Consider the following 15,378-nt stretch of genomic DNA (forward strand, 5'->3'; position numbering starts at 1 on the left):
CCTGGCTCGCTGCAGCCTTGGACAAACCTTTTCACTATCAACAGTTCCACATGTTTTTGCATCAATGTTGCTCCCATTCCATCTGCCTGTCAACTCTCCCTTACCTGGTTCCACTTATTTAGTTTATGAAGCCTCTTTTGTTTCCACTTATCACACTCCAGCCTCTGTGTCCCTCCCCCTGTCCGGATACATCTGCCTTTTCTCTCTCTCTCTTTATCTGTCCCTACCTAGCACCCTCACTTGTTCCACCTATCCCTGCCAGCTGCTGACACCCCTCACCCCCTCACCACTTTATATGGACTACCTCCCCTCCACAATTTCAGTCCTGGTTCAGGCCTCCATCCACAATGTAATCCATCCCATTGGCTCCACAGATGCTGCTTGACCTGCCTGGTACCTTCAAGAGTTTGGTTTTTCTGCTCCAGATTATGGCAACTTTTACCGTTTCATTCACTTGATATATTTAAATATCCATTAATCGTTATGTTAAACATACTGGGTGACTGAGCCTCCATAACTCTCACGATTCACTGCCCACTTGTTGAAGAACTTCCTCTCAGCCAAGATTAGCTGACTCCATACTTTGAGACTGTGCATGTGGACAGCTCAAACAGTGGAGTCATTAAGCTTGCATCTATGCTTTCAAACTTCATTATCCCATCTCTAAATCCTATTTTAAGATTCAATTTAAATGTGGAATGAATAAGTTTTACACAAAAAGCTTAAGGCTAACAGATCCAGATACATCTTGGGATTGTGCTGAACTGACCATCCAAATGGTCAGGTGCATGGCCATTCAGCTGGTTGAATGGTTACATTGCAAAGGAGGCCAATCCTCACTGGGGTGTGACTGGTCACCTCACCATACGACAGGTGACCTAAGCCTTTAGTTATTCTCGGGGAGAGCCATCGCTCGGTAGACTTCCAGGACTGCACAACGGATACAGGTCCCACTCTTATCAAACCCAATTATTCATAGCATTAGAAGATTTTGGTAAGTGATGACATGGCCATCTTTATAATTAATCCATAATTAGCTGAGCCAAACACAGTCCGACATCCCCGAATGAAGGGAATATCAGTCATGCCTCAAATTACTGCAGCACTGCTGATCAATCAGAGTTTTCTCAATGCGGGCTAAAGATGACCACACCGAGATGGCACAGACTCCAGCTGATTCCCTGTCCTGAATTTACTCTTCCTTTGATTGTCTGTATCAGGGACAATACTCCTGAAATTCTCACGGTATTTATATTTTCTGCCATAAAAGTCTTAAATGCAGAATATGCAAAGCAGGTGGCTAAAGCAGTGCAGTTATGTAAATAACATCAGCGAACCGACCGAGAGTTGCAGTCCTCTGTCCTGGACAGAGGAAGCCCCGAGGATCAGTCGGTGACACTGCGGAGGAGAAGTTGGGGGCGGGGGGGGGAGCTACTCATGGAGGAAGGAGGACAGTCGCACCTTCTCCATCAAGTTTCCATCCCTACAAGATTCCACGACCCTTTATTAATTGACCATCATTTCTCCCCCACCCTGAGCTGCCAGAGACTTCTCTACTGGTTAATTTTCTAATTTAAGCATTTGAATCCTACTGTGCTTACAAAAGTTATACCTTAAGTTGGATTACTGCACAGTACAGAGCTAAAGGCTGCACATTTTTCTCTGATCCATCCCACCCCCCCCCCTCCCCCCCCTCCCCCACACCAGTTCAGACGGCTGGTTATAATGAGACTTCTCCAGAGATGCGAAGGTTCTGTTCATCCATTCTCTTCCGAACGCTCCTTCTCATGGCGTCAGCTCGCCTGTAGGGCTGGTTCCGTAGATCTGTGAGGGAGGAAGAAGCAATGGTGTGAGCCGTAGTGCAGAATGATGAGAGATCGCAAGCACCTTCAGAAACAATCTATTCAATCCACATTACATGGGCACCAATTGTTGCTCTTACATGACCTTCAACACACAAAATCTATTTGAATGGGCACAATTGACTAGCCAAGTAAATCACTAACTTGTAAATGACTGTGCGTAATATTCATTGTTTAATGTAGCTTAGACATACAGCGTGGAAACAGCCCCTTCAGCCCACCGAGTCCGCACCGACCAGCGATCCCCATAACTTACACTATCCTACACACCCTAGGGACAATTTACATTTATGCCAAGCCAATGAACGTACGTTTTCAGATTGAATTAGGACTTTTTGGAACTCTCTGCCACAGAAGGTAGTTGAGGCCGGTTCATTGGCTATATTTAAGAGGGAGTTAGATGTGGCCCTGGTGGCTAAAGGGATCAGGGGGTATGGAGAGAAGGCAGGTGCAGGTAAAGGTACAGGATACTGTCTGGCGCTGTAAGGCAGCAACTCTACCACTGCGCCACTTTGCTGCCACTAACAGCGATTGAGATATTATAACATTTACTGAAACCTGGCTAAAAGAGGGACAGGACTGGCAGCTTAAAGTTCCAGGGTACAGGTTGCAGCCAAGATAGAAGGGGGGTGGGGGTTTAAAGAGGAGGGGGAGTTGCTTTCTTGAAAAAGGGGAGCATCATGACAGCCCTAGATGACATTATTGAAGGATTATCCCAAGAGGATGTATGTGTGGAGCTGAGGTACAAAAAGATCACCTTGTTGGGCCCAAATGTAACTCAAGGCTCAAATGTGACAGATCGCTGGAAGATGGATAGGGTTGTGAGAGAAAGGAATTTGAACTTGTCCGATATAGTCTGGGAGTAAGGAAGCTTGGATGATGTGAGAAATTGAATCACTCATCAGGAAAAAGGAGGAGACATGGGTCAGGTATAGGTATTTGTGATCAAGTATATCACTGGAGGAGTTTAGGGGAGAGAGGAGCATGTTTAAGAAGGAAATCAGGAAGGCAAAAGAAGGGCATGAAAGCTCTGGCAGAAATTACAGAGAATCCAAAGATATTTTATGTATATGAAGAGAAAGATGGTGACTAGAGAGAGAATAGCATTCATTGCGAAAGGATTTGAGTATAGGAGCAGGGAGGTTCTACTGCAGTTGTACAGGATCTTGGTGAGACCACAACTGGAGCATTGCGTACAGTTTTGGTCTACTAATCTGAGGAAAGACATTCTTGTCATAGAGGGAGTACAGAGAAGGTTCACCAGACTGATTCCTGGGATGTCAGTACTTTCATATGAAGAAAGACTGGGTAGACTCGGCTTGTACTCACTAGAATTTAGAAGATTGAGGAGGGATCTTATAGGAACACTCTACCTTTGCACATTAGACAGGCCCCTTCACTGTCCATTTTCAAAACTAGTCTTAAAACCCTTTTCTATTCCTTGGCTTTCGACCCTGCATGAGACTTTGCTCCTGTTTTAGTGTTTCTATTGTTTTTACTGTCTTTTAATGTTTTTATTGTTTTGTTTTATGTTTATGTTTAGTCATGTACAGCACTTTGTTGCAACAGTGATTGTTTTTAAAGTGCTCTATAAATAAAGTTAAGTTCAGTTCAGAAACTTACAAAATTCTTAAGGGGTTGGACAGGCTAGATGCAGGATGATTGTTCCCGATGTTGGGGAAGTCCAGAACCAGGGGTCACAGTTTAAGGATAAGGGGGCAATCTTTTAGGACCGAGATGAGGAAAACTCTTTTCACACAGAGAGTGGCGAATCTCTGGAATTCTCTGCCACAGAAGATAGTTAAGGCCAGTCCATTGGCTATATTTAAGGGAGTTAGATGTGGCCCTTGTGGCTAAAGGTATCAGGAGGTATGGAGAGAAGGCAGGTACAGGATACTGAGTTGGATGATCAGCCATGATCATATTGAATGGCGGGGCAGTTTTGAAGGGCTGAATGGCCTACTCCAGCACCTATTTTCTATGTTTCTATGTTTCTAATAGGTGGTGGCCATCATTGTGTGAGCCAGAGGAGATGGACAAGATGGAATATTTCTCCTCGGTTTTTACCATGGAGAAAACATGAAGACAAGGTAACTTGGGACAGTTAACAAAAATGTCTTGACGACGTCCAATAGAGTTATAGAGTCAGAGAGTGATGCCGTGTGGAAACAGGCACTTCGGCCCAACTTGTCCACACCGGCCAACAATATCCCAGCTATACAAGTCCTACCCGTCTGCGCTTGGTCCATATCCCTCCAAACTTGTCCTATCCATGTACCTGTCTAACTGTTTCTTAAACAATGGGATAGTCCCAGCCTCAACTACCTCCCCTGGCAGCTTGTTCCATACACCCACCACCTTTTGTGTGAAAATGTTAACCCTCGGATTCATATTTAATCTTTTCCTCTTCACCTTAAACCTCTGGTCCTCGATTCCCCTACTCTGGGCAAGAGACTTTGTGCATCTACCCGATCTATTCCACTCATGATTTTGTACACATCTATAAGATCTCCCCACATCCTTCTGCGCTCCAAGAAATAGAGACACAGCCTACTCAACCTCTCGAAGGTAGAAACAAAATGCTGGAGTAACTCAGCGGGACAAACAGCATCTCTGGAAAGAAGGAATGGGTGACGTTTTGGGTTGAGACCCTTCTTCAGACTAAAGATAGAATGTAGTCGGAGACAGTAAGACTGGCGGGGGAACTGGGAGGGGGGGGTGTGGAGAGAGAGGGAAAGCAAGAGCTATTTGAAGTTAGAGAAGTCAATGTTCATACCGCTGGGGTGTAAGCTACCCGAGCAAAATATGAGGTGTTGTTCCTCAAGTTTGCGCTGGGCCTCACTTTGACCATGGAGGAGGCCCAGGGCAGAAAGGTCAGTGTGGGAAAGGGAGGGGTAGTTAATGTGCTGAGCAACCGAGAGATCAGGTGAATTTAGGCAGACCGAGCAGAGGTCTTCAGCGAAACTATCGCTGAGCCTGCGCTTGGTCTCGCCAATGTACAGGAGTCCACACCTGGAGTAATGGATATAGTAGATGAGGTTGGAGGAGGTGCAAGTGAACATCTGCCTCACTTGAAAAGACTGTCGATGTCCTTGGACGGAGTCGAGAGGGGAGGTAAAGGGACAGGTGTTGCATCTCCTGCGGTTGCAGGGGAAAGTACCTTGGGAGGGGGTGGTTTGTGTGGGAATGGACGAGTTGACCAGGGAGTTGCGGAAGGAGGGGTGGAGATGGGAAGATGTGGCCAGTAGTGGGATCCCGTTGGAGGTGGAGAAAATGTTGGAGGATTATTGTCTGTTTGCGACGGCTGATGGGGTGGAAGGTGAAGACAAGGGGACTCTGGCCTTTTTATGAATGGGGGAGGGTGGGGGGGGAGTAAGAGAGCTGCAAGATATCGAGGAGACCCCAGTGAGAGCCTCATCTATAATGGAAGAGGGGAAGCCCCGTTCCCTAAAGAATGAGTACATCTTCGATTACTTTTTATGGAAAACCTCATCCTGGAACAGTGATTGTTTGACGTTCCCTACAAAGAGGCAGGCACAGCTGGGGCCCATGCGGGTGCCCATATCTACAGTACACCTAGAATTTGGAGGAGTGGAAGGAGAACTTGTTAAGGGTAAGGACCAGCTCTGCTAGGTGGAGGAGAGTGTTGTAAACGGAAATTGGCTGGTTCTGCATTCGAGAAAGAAATGAAAGGCTTTAAGACCCTCCTGGTGGGGGATGGAGGTGGAGTGTGATTGGATATCCATACTAAAGACGAGGGAGCGGGGGCCTCTACTCCCAATTCCTCCGTCTTTGCCACATCTTGGCCCAGGATGAGGAATTTGTGGCTACCTGCCATTTAAACCAGCATCTGCAGTTCTTTCCTACTCAACCTCAACCGACATTTAGGTCCTGCCCTTGTTTGACGTCACAAAATGCAACACCTCACACTTGTCTGTATAAAATTCCCTATAGCCCACACCCTCTAGTCCTGGCAACATCCTCGTAAATCTTCTCTGAACCCTTTCAATCTTGACAATATCTTTCCTATAACATGATGCCCACAACTGAACACAATATTCTAAATGCGGTCTCACCAACGTCTTATACAATTGCAACATGACCTCCCAACGTCTATACTCAATACTCTGCCTTTGTGATCACCTTATCTACCTGCGACTAGACCTTCAAGGAACCTGTACTCCTAGATCCCTCTGTTTTACAACACTACCCATTTACTATTTAGGTCCTGCCCTTGTTTGACGTCACAAAATGCAACACCTCACACTTCTCTGTATAAAATTCCATCAACCATTCCTCTGCCCACCTGGCCAATCGATCCAGATCCTGCTGCAATAGTTCACAACCATCTTCACTATCTGCAAAACCACCCACTTTTGCATCATCAGTAAACTTGCTAATTTTGTCCTGTATGTTCTCATCCAAATCATTGATGTAGATGACAAACAGTAACGGGCCCAGCACTGAACCCTGAGGCAAACCACTAGTCACAGTAGAGTATGAAGTGGATAAATCTCTGAGGCCTGATCAGATATAACCAAGGACACTGTAGCCCTGGCTGAGATATATGTATCATTGTTGGAGAGGAGTGAGGTGCCAGAAGGCTGGAGGGTGGCTAACCTCTGAAGGGCTGCAAGGGAATGCCTGGGAATTATAGACCAGTGAGCCTAACATCTGTGATAAACAAGTTACTGGAGAGGATTTTGAGGAGTAAGATACATATGCATTTGCATCGACAGGGGTTGATGCCAGAATTTTTTGGTCAATTTTTATGTGGAAGATTGTGTCGCATGAATTTAATTGAGTTTTTCCAAGACGTAACTAAGCGGTTGATGAGGGAAGATCTTTCAGCAAGGCATTTGATGAGGTTCCGCATGGTTGCCAGCTCCAGCATGGGATCCAAGGAGAGCTAGCCAATTGGATACATAATCGGCTATCATCTGAAATCAGTACCCCGTTCCTGCTTTTTCCCCCATATCCCTTGATTCGTTAAGCTCTAAGAGCTAAATATAACTCTCTCTTGAAAACATCCAGTGAATTGGCCTCCACTGCTTAATGTGGTAGAAAATTTCACAGATTCCAAACTCTCTGGGTGAAAAAGTTTTTCATCATCTCAGTCCGAAATGGCCTACCCCTTATTCTTAATCTGTGACCCCTGGTTCTGGACTCCCCCAACATCGGGAACATTTTTCCTGCATCTAGCCTGTCCAATCCTTTAAGAATTTTATATGTTTTTATAAGTGATGTGATGTGAGATGACCTGACTTCAACACAAACAGGGTGCATTCTGATGTATCCCACCCCAAACCCATACCAACCAGCCCTCAACTAAATACAACCCCTGCACAGTGCTCAACCCATTCATTGATGTTAATGTGAAAAGTAAAAAGTGTAAAGGAGTAGAGCAGGGAAAGTTTTACACTCAGTTTCGTTTAGTTTAGAAATACAGCACGGGAATAGGCCCTTCGGCCCACCTGGTCACATCGACCAGCGATCCCATGCACACTGGTACTATCCTACACTTTACAATTTGACAATTTACAATTTTACCTACCAATTAGCATATAAACACTGTACTTCTTTGGAGTGTGGGAGGAAACTGGAGCACCTGGAGAAAACCCATGCAGTTCACGGGGGAACATACAAACTCCATCCAGACAGCACCCGTAGTCAGGAAGAAACTCGGGTCTCTGGCGCTGTGAGGCAGCAACTCTACCGCTGCACCTCCATGTCGCCCAAAGATTGTTGAGTGCCTGGAGCGTGCTGCCAAGGGAGGTGGTGGAGGCTGATAAGATAGGGTGTTTAAGAGGTATTTAGATAGGCACATGGATATGCAAGGAATGGAGAGAGATGGGTCGCGTGCAGGTAGATGAGATTAGTTTATCTTGCCACAAACATTGTGGGCTGAGAGGCCGATTCCTGTGCTGTGCTTTTCTATTTTCTATGTAATTTATTCTCAACAACCAGCATGGCACGCAGCAAGGTGGCGGTAGAGTTGCTGCCTCACAGCTCCAGAGCTGGGTTCAATCAATAGTCAATAGTCAATAGTCTATTTAATTGTCATTTGGACCCCTGGAGGTCCAAATGAAATGCCGTTTCTGCAGCCATACATTACACACAAATAGACCCCAGACACAACATAATTACATTTTACATAAACATCCATCACATAGCTGTGATGGAAGGCCAAAAAAAAACTTATCTCTCCACTGCACTCTTCCCCCCCCCCCCCCCCCCCATCCTGACTAGTGGTGTAGTCTGTACACAGTTTGTACGTTCTCCCCAGTTTTGGGTGCTCCATTTCCCTCTCACACTCCAAAAAACGTACAGATTTGTAGGTTACTTGGCTTTGGTATAATTGTAAATTATCCCTAGTGAGTGTAGAATAATGTTAGTGTGCAGGGATCGCTGGCCGGTGTGAACTCGGTGGGCCGACCAATCTATTTCTGAGCTATACCTCTAAACTAAACTAAACTATACCCAAGTCCATGATCAATCCTCAGCTCCATGCCCACGACCCAGCTCCCATGCTGACATACATGGCTCATTCCTCAACACACATGCCCCATCCCAACAGAAACTCACTATCAGCACCAAACCCACCAAGATCCACCACTAATACACATCGCCCCAATCCCAGTGTGTGATTCATGCTGAAGACTGACGGCCCGTCTGATACATGTTCAGTTCTGATGAAGTGAAGAGACTGGCTGGGATTCCAGAGCTAATGTTTCGTCTACTTTGTGGTCACAGATACAGTACAGTGACAGAGGGTGCAGCTTACCTGGAGTGCCCAGCTGGGTGGGCTGCAGGCAGCGAGAGGGGAGAGCAGAGAGAGGACAAGCAGCACACAGAGGCGGGAAGCAAAGCCGGCGACAGTAGCAGCCCCAGCGACAGGTAGCGGCACAGAGTGGCTGGCAGGCAGGCAGGCAGGCACGCAGGCACGCAGGCAGGCAGGCAGGCAGGCACGCAGGCAGGCAGGCACGCAGGCGAAACACAGCATCAGAAGCAGAAACCACAGAGAGTTACAAAACATCGCCGCCAAACACAGCAATCCACAAAGGCACCCATACAAGTAGCACCTGATTAAATATGATGGAATAAACACAAGGTGATGCAAGGTAACTGCCATTCAGACATGATCTGTGAGCATCAGTGTTCAGCTGGTGAAGGGTGGATCGAAGATCACATCCCACACCATCCCTGCCTAATGAAGGGATAGCAGTTTTATAGACGTCTTGAATTCTATTTGTTCCTTATTCAGAAGATGTGCAAAGAGTGATTGATGTGATAATCATGCCAACTCTTTAACTATTTAAATGAATGTCATCAAGGCAGATGAGGTGGATGCAGGAGTGGCATTTAGGAGGCACATGGATATGCAGGTGATGGAGGGAATAGGGTTATGTGTGCAGGCAGATAACAGTTTCAGCATTATGGTTGGTTTCAGCATCATGTTTGGCACAGACATTGTGGGCTGAAGAGCCTGTTCTTGTGTTGTACTGTTCTATGTTCTAAAAGCACGTTAGACCAATGTCTAAAAAGGGAGGGAGAAAACACTTGCCGTGTTGTCCACAGGCTGCAGGTTGAAGACAATTCCCTGTAATCCTTGGAGCAAAAGGAGGCTGAGGGGTGATCTTACAGGCCATGTATAAAATCGGGGCATACATAGGGTGATTACCCAGAAAAGGAGAATCAAGAACCAGAGGACATAGGTTTAAGGTGGGAGGGGAAAGATTGAATACTAATCAATGTTGGGTGAGTCCAGAATCAGGGGGCCACAGTCTTAGAATAAAGGAGAGGTCATTTAAGACTGAGGTGAGAATAAACTTTTTCACCCAGAGAGTTGTAAATTTGTGGAATTCCCTGCCACAGGTGGCAGTGGAGGCCAAATAACCAGATGGATTTAAGAGAGAGTTAGACAGAGCTCTAGGGGCTAGTGGAATCAAGGGATATGGGGAGAAGGCAGGCACGGGTTATTGATTGGGGACGATCAGCCATGATCACAGTGAATGGCGGCGCTGGCTCGAAGGGCCGAATGGCCTCTTCCTACACCTATTTTCTATGTCTATGTCTAACCTGAGGGGCAACATTTACCAGAAAGGATCCTATGCTGCCAGTGGGGGTAGTTGAGATAGAAACTATAACATTTGAAGACAATTGGACAAGTATATGGATAGGAAGGCTTAGAGGGAAATAGACCATACACGGGCAAATGGGACTAGATTAGATAGGGGATCTTAGTTGTTGTGGATGATTTGGGTGAAAGGGCTTGTTTCTGTACTGCCTAGTCATGTCAGCTGCCTGCTTTACTGATCCTATGTATTGAGACCCAGCAGTCTTCTAACAGATTCACATTCTTCTATTATTGAGCAAATTGCAAAATGCTTGACCCACAGGATCTTACGTGGGGGGTTTTGCAAACAAACACAGAGCTATTTCAGCAGGGAATAATTCTGCTCTCCATTCACTGTCTCCAGAATGAGGCCTTCAGTCCTTGCACCACTTGTTAGATGCTTCACCTGGTCAGGTCACCAGCTGAAATGTACTTAGTAATCTCATCACTTGTCCCTTTCTTATACAGTTCCCCTTTCTCTTCTGAAGCTGCTGGCTTGAACTGGAGTAAGGCTTCCCACTCGCCTAGCTCCCCGACTCTGTAACAAAGAGTCACAGAGTGATGCTGCATGGAAACGGGCCCTTCAGCCACCAAACCACCTACTTTGGCACTGATCCCATCCTCATCCCTGTTTCTCTGCCCTTATTCTCACCAACTCCTCCCCATCTACCCTTCACTAGACTCCACCCCTCACCTACACACCAGGGACAGTTTACAGAGACCAATTCACCAACCAACCCATGTCTTGGGGATGCAAGAACAAACCAGAGCACCTGGGTGAAACCCATACAGGAGAGTGTGCAAACTCCACACAGACAGCACCTGAGGAGACGTGGCCAAATATAATGGATGTTACTAACTCCCTAGCAGAAACATGAATAAGTCTAGAACCCCCCCCCCCCCCCCCCCCCCCGCCCCCCGCTAAACAATGATGAAGCAAGAGTCAACTTCAAGGTGTGTGGAATTCTGTCACCATCAGCCTCATAAATACTGAAAAGCCTTGAGCAGATGTTGTTGGACACACAGAAGGCCCAGGAGGTGACTCATTTTTAAAATGTGTGTTGGGATTTCTGGCCTTTTACTGCATTTCCCTGCATGGAACCTTCCTGTGCACTGATCAGCCGTCTGCATTTTCACATTATAAACAGTAAATGCAAGCCCAAGGAATGTACATGTACTGAAAGCACTTCTGGCTGTCCGGTGATCATGAAAATAAATACAAGGTTCTCCTGTGGTTTACCATTCCCAAGTGCTGACCCTTCCTCCCCTGCAATTGGCAAAGAACTGCTTTTCAAATAAGGAGTAATCCTGTTGTTAGGTAACCACAAACAGCTAGGCATCTGTAGGTTAATTGGCTTCTGTCAATTGTCCCTTGACTGGAGGGTAGAACTAGTGTATGGGTGATCGTTGGTGGGTGTAGACTCGGTGGGCCGAAGGGCCTGTTTCCACATTGTATCTCTAAACTAAACTAAAATTAAGTAAATCATTAAACAATTTCTGTCAGTGAAATGTTAGTCATACAGCGTGGAAACAGGCCCTTCAGCCCAACATGCTGACCAACTACACTAGTCCCATCTGCCTACGTCTGACCCATATCCCTCTAAAACACAATTGTTTTAATTAATACAAATATGATTCATGTTCATAAGTGAAAGGAGCAGTATAAGACGATTCACCCCATCAAGTCTACTCCGCTATTCAATCGTGGCTGATCTATCTCTCCCTCCTAACCCCATTCTCTTGCCTTCTCCCCATAGCACCTGACATCCGTACTAATCTGTGTCTAGTGTGCAACTCTAGGATGATTTATTTTGATATTATGGTAAACACACAATGACTTCATGAGGTATTTAGGCCTATTGTCGTAGTTTGATAGGACCTGTGATGATAGGTTGATCTAACATGAAATCAGCTGAAGAATAACCACAGTAATTTAATTGGATTGACTGTGTGGACCTCAGTAGTGAAATGGCTTGTTGCGTTTACATGCAGGATGTGATGACTGGATGGTCTCAGCCCCTGATGCAATGGGACTGGATGTGATAACAGAACAGCTGAGTTACCAGTGATGGTACGGAGACCACTACGGCGGGCTGTCGTCAGTAAACGAGGCATCGTACAAGAGTCGAGACGAGCGTTTGCCAGTCCGTGCTGTGAAGGGAACAGTCTTCAATGCTGCCCAGACGTGGTCCAGCGAGAGGGGACACGAAGAGGGGGAGCGGCAGGGGGGGGGCGAGAGGGTGGCAGATGTGGAGCAGGAGGATGGGGAGTGGTGGGGAGGGGGAGATGAGGGGGAGAGGGTGGCAGAGGTGGAGCAGGAGGGGGAGGAGTGGGAGGAGGAGCGGGGGGGGGAGGGGGAGGCAGAAGTGGAGCAGGAGGGAAAGGCAGGGGGAGAGGGAGGAGAGGTAGGGAGGCAGTGGTGGGAGAGGGGGAGCAGGAGGGGCAGTGAGGAGTGGTGGGGAGGAGCAGGAGGGAGGAGAGGGGGAGAGGTGGGAGAGGGGGAGTAGCATGATGGGGGGGGGGGGTGAGAGAGATAGAATGAGCGAGAGAGAAAAGATGAAGAACAAGATTTTGAAGCAGATTAATATTTAGAAACAGTAATGAAGAAGAGGGAGGTGGGTTTAAAAGAAGAGAAAAGGGGTAGAGGCAAAAGGCAGGGGGCAGGAGGGGAGGAGACAAGAGCAAAGGCAGACAGTGAGAGTTGCAAAGGCCGTTTTCAGCTAAACTGTTCCATCACTGAGTGAGACTTATTCTCAGCCCACAGGTTTGTGACAATAATTCTGTTACAACAGTGAGGAGTTTGCATGCTGGCATTCTTCACACAACCATCCGGTGGCCATAACGTCACTACGTTGATGGTGGCAAAGGAGATATGTCCGTGCCCTGGGCACCACCCTGTGGGCACCCTCCTGTGGGCACCACCCTGTGGGCACCGCCGTGTGGGCACCACCCTGTGGGCACCCTCCTGTGGGCACCCTCCTGTGGGCACCACCCTGTGGGCACCCTCCTGTGGGCACCCCCCTGTGGGCACCACCCTGTGGGCACCCTGTGGGCACCCCCCTGTGGGCACCCTCCTGTGGGCACCACCCTGTGGGCACCCTCCTGTGGGCACCACCCTGTGGGCACCCTCCTGTGGGCACCCTCCTGTGGGCACCACCCTGTGGGCACCACCCTGTGGGCACCACCCTCCTGTGGGCACCTTCCTGTGGGCACCCTCCTGTGGGCACCCTCCTGTGGGCACCACCCTGTGGGCACCACCCTGTGGGCACCACCCTCCTGTGGGCACCTTCCTGTGGGCACCCTCCTGTGGGCACCTTCCTGTGGGCACCCTCCTGTGGGCACCACCCTGTGGGCACCACCCTCCTGTGGGCACCTTCCTGTGGGCACCACCCTGTGGGCACCCTCCTGTGGGCACCCTCCTGTGGGCACCACCCTCCTGTGGGCACCTTCCTGTGGGCACCCTCCTGTGGGCACCCTCCTGTGGGCACCACCCTGTGGGGGCACCCTCCTGTGGGCACCCTCCTGTGGGCACCACCCTGTGGGCACCCCCTGTGGGCACCCTCCTGTGGGCACCCTCCTGTGGGCACCCTCCTGTGGGCACCACCCTGTGGGCACCACCCTGTGGGCACCCTCCTGTGGGCACACCCTCCTGTGGGCACCACCCTGTGGGCACTAACCTGTGGGCACCCTCCTGTGGGCACCCTCCTGTGGGCACCCTCCTGTGGGCACCCTCCTGTGGTGGGCACCCCCCTGTGGGCACCCTCCTGTGGGCACCCTCCTGTGGGCACCACCCTGTGGGCACTAACCTGTGGGCACCCTCCTGTGGGCACCACCCCCCTGTGGGCACCACCCTGTGGGCACCCTCCTGTGGGCACCACCATGTGGGCACCACCCTGTGGGCACCACCCTGTGGGCACCCTCCTGTGGGCACCCCCCTGTGGGCACTACCCTCCTGTGGGCACCCCCCTGTGGGCACCCTCCTGTGGGCACTACCCTCCTGTGGGCACCACCCTGTGGGCACCACCCTGTGGGCACCCTCCTGTGGGCACCACCCTGTGGGCACCCTCCTGTGGGCACCACCCTCCTGTGGGCACCACCCTGTGGGCACCACCCTGTGGGCACCACCCTGTGGGCACCCTCCTGTGGGCACCACCCTCCTGTGGGCACCACCCTGTGGGCACCCTCCTGTGGGCACCACCCTGTGGGCACCCTCCTGTGGGCACCACCCTCCTGTGGGCACCACCCCCCTGTGGGCACCACCCTGTGGGCACCACCCTGTGGGCACCACCCTGTGGGCACCCTCCTGTGGGCACCCCCCTGTGGGCACCACCCTGTGGGCACCCTCCTGTGGGCACCACCCTCCTGTGGGCACCACCCTGTGGGCACCCTCCTGTGGGCACCACCCTGTGGGCACCACCCTGTGTGCACCCTCCTGTGGGAACCCCTCTCCTGTGGGCACGGCTGCTTTGTAATTGTCCAGAAATGTAGAAATGGAGCTATCTGTTGCAGTGCAATGCCCCACCTGCCTGACAGTTGAACAAGATAATGTCGTGGGAAGAGATTGTGGGTTCCCTTGGTTAATAATACATCTCAATATTCATTCCATCCAGCACTAAACACAAATCAATACCAACTGGCACACCGAAAGATAAGGACTTTAAAGATGATTTCACCACCGGGTGGCGCTTCGATGGCAGCCTCGCCAACAGCCTGTCTGGCCTTTTCGTCTTTTTTTTTGTTATTTTTAGTGTGTTTAAAAGGTTTGTGTTAATGTTCTGTGGTTTGTTTTATGTGGGGGTTGGGGGAAACTTTTTTTCAATCTCTCACCTTGCCGTAGATACGATTGTTTTCTGGGTCGTATCTCCGGTCGCTCTACGGCCTAACATTGTGGAGCTGGAGGCCTTGCTCGGGACTGACTTTGTGCCCCGATGTGGACTTAACATCGGAGCCAATCCCTTGCCTGGGATTGACGCTCCAGCCACGGCCTGCGGGCTTTAACATCAGGAGCTCGCAGTCCCGGTTAAGAGACCAATCACAGTGAGGAATGCGGAGGAGTCACTGCGGTGGATGTTTATGTTAAAATGTATTTTGTGCGTTCTCATGCTTTATATTAGTATGACTGTAAGGCAAAACAAATTTCTCATATGTTGCAAAACATACTTGGCTAATAAAGTATGATTATGATTTTGATGATTATGATTTGTTTTAATAGTTCAGCAGTTTAGTTTAGAGATACTGCACGGAAACAGGTCCTTCGAGCCCACTGAGTCCGTGCCGACCAGCAATCCCCCTACACCATCACTATCCTATACACATTAGGGACAATTTACAATTACACCGAGCCAAATGACATACAAACCTGTACATTTTTGGAGTGTGGGAGGAAACCGGAGCACCCGG

General features: G+C 49.1%; 1 protein-coding gene across 1 annotated transcript in view; it reads right to left on the minus strand.

The window, feature by feature from the left end:
• Nucleotides 1-1,786: 1,786 nt before the first annotated feature.
• Nucleotides 1,787-15,378, minus strand: part of LOC129710407 (formin-like protein 1) — a 265,388-nt gene continuing 251,796 nt past the window's right edge. The window contains exons 27-28 of the mRNA XM_055657387.1: nucleotides 12,042-12,153; nucleotides 1,787-1,824 (exon numbers count right to left, since the gene is read on the minus strand). Of these exons, the coding sequence (XP_055513362.1) occupies nucleotides 12,062-12,153 (92 nt within the window). The 3' untranslated portion in view covers nucleotides 1,787-1,824; nucleotides 12,042-12,061. The remainder of the gene's footprint in view (nucleotides 1,825-12,041; nucleotides 12,154-15,378) is intronic.

This window comes from Leucoraja erinacea, chromosome 27 (assembly GCF_028641065.1).
Source record: "Leucoraja erinacea ecotype New England chromosome 27, Leri_hhj_1, whole genome shotgun sequence".
NCBI lineage: Eukaryota > Metazoa > Chordata > Chondrichthyes > Rajiformes > Rajidae > Leucoraja > Leucoraja erinaceus.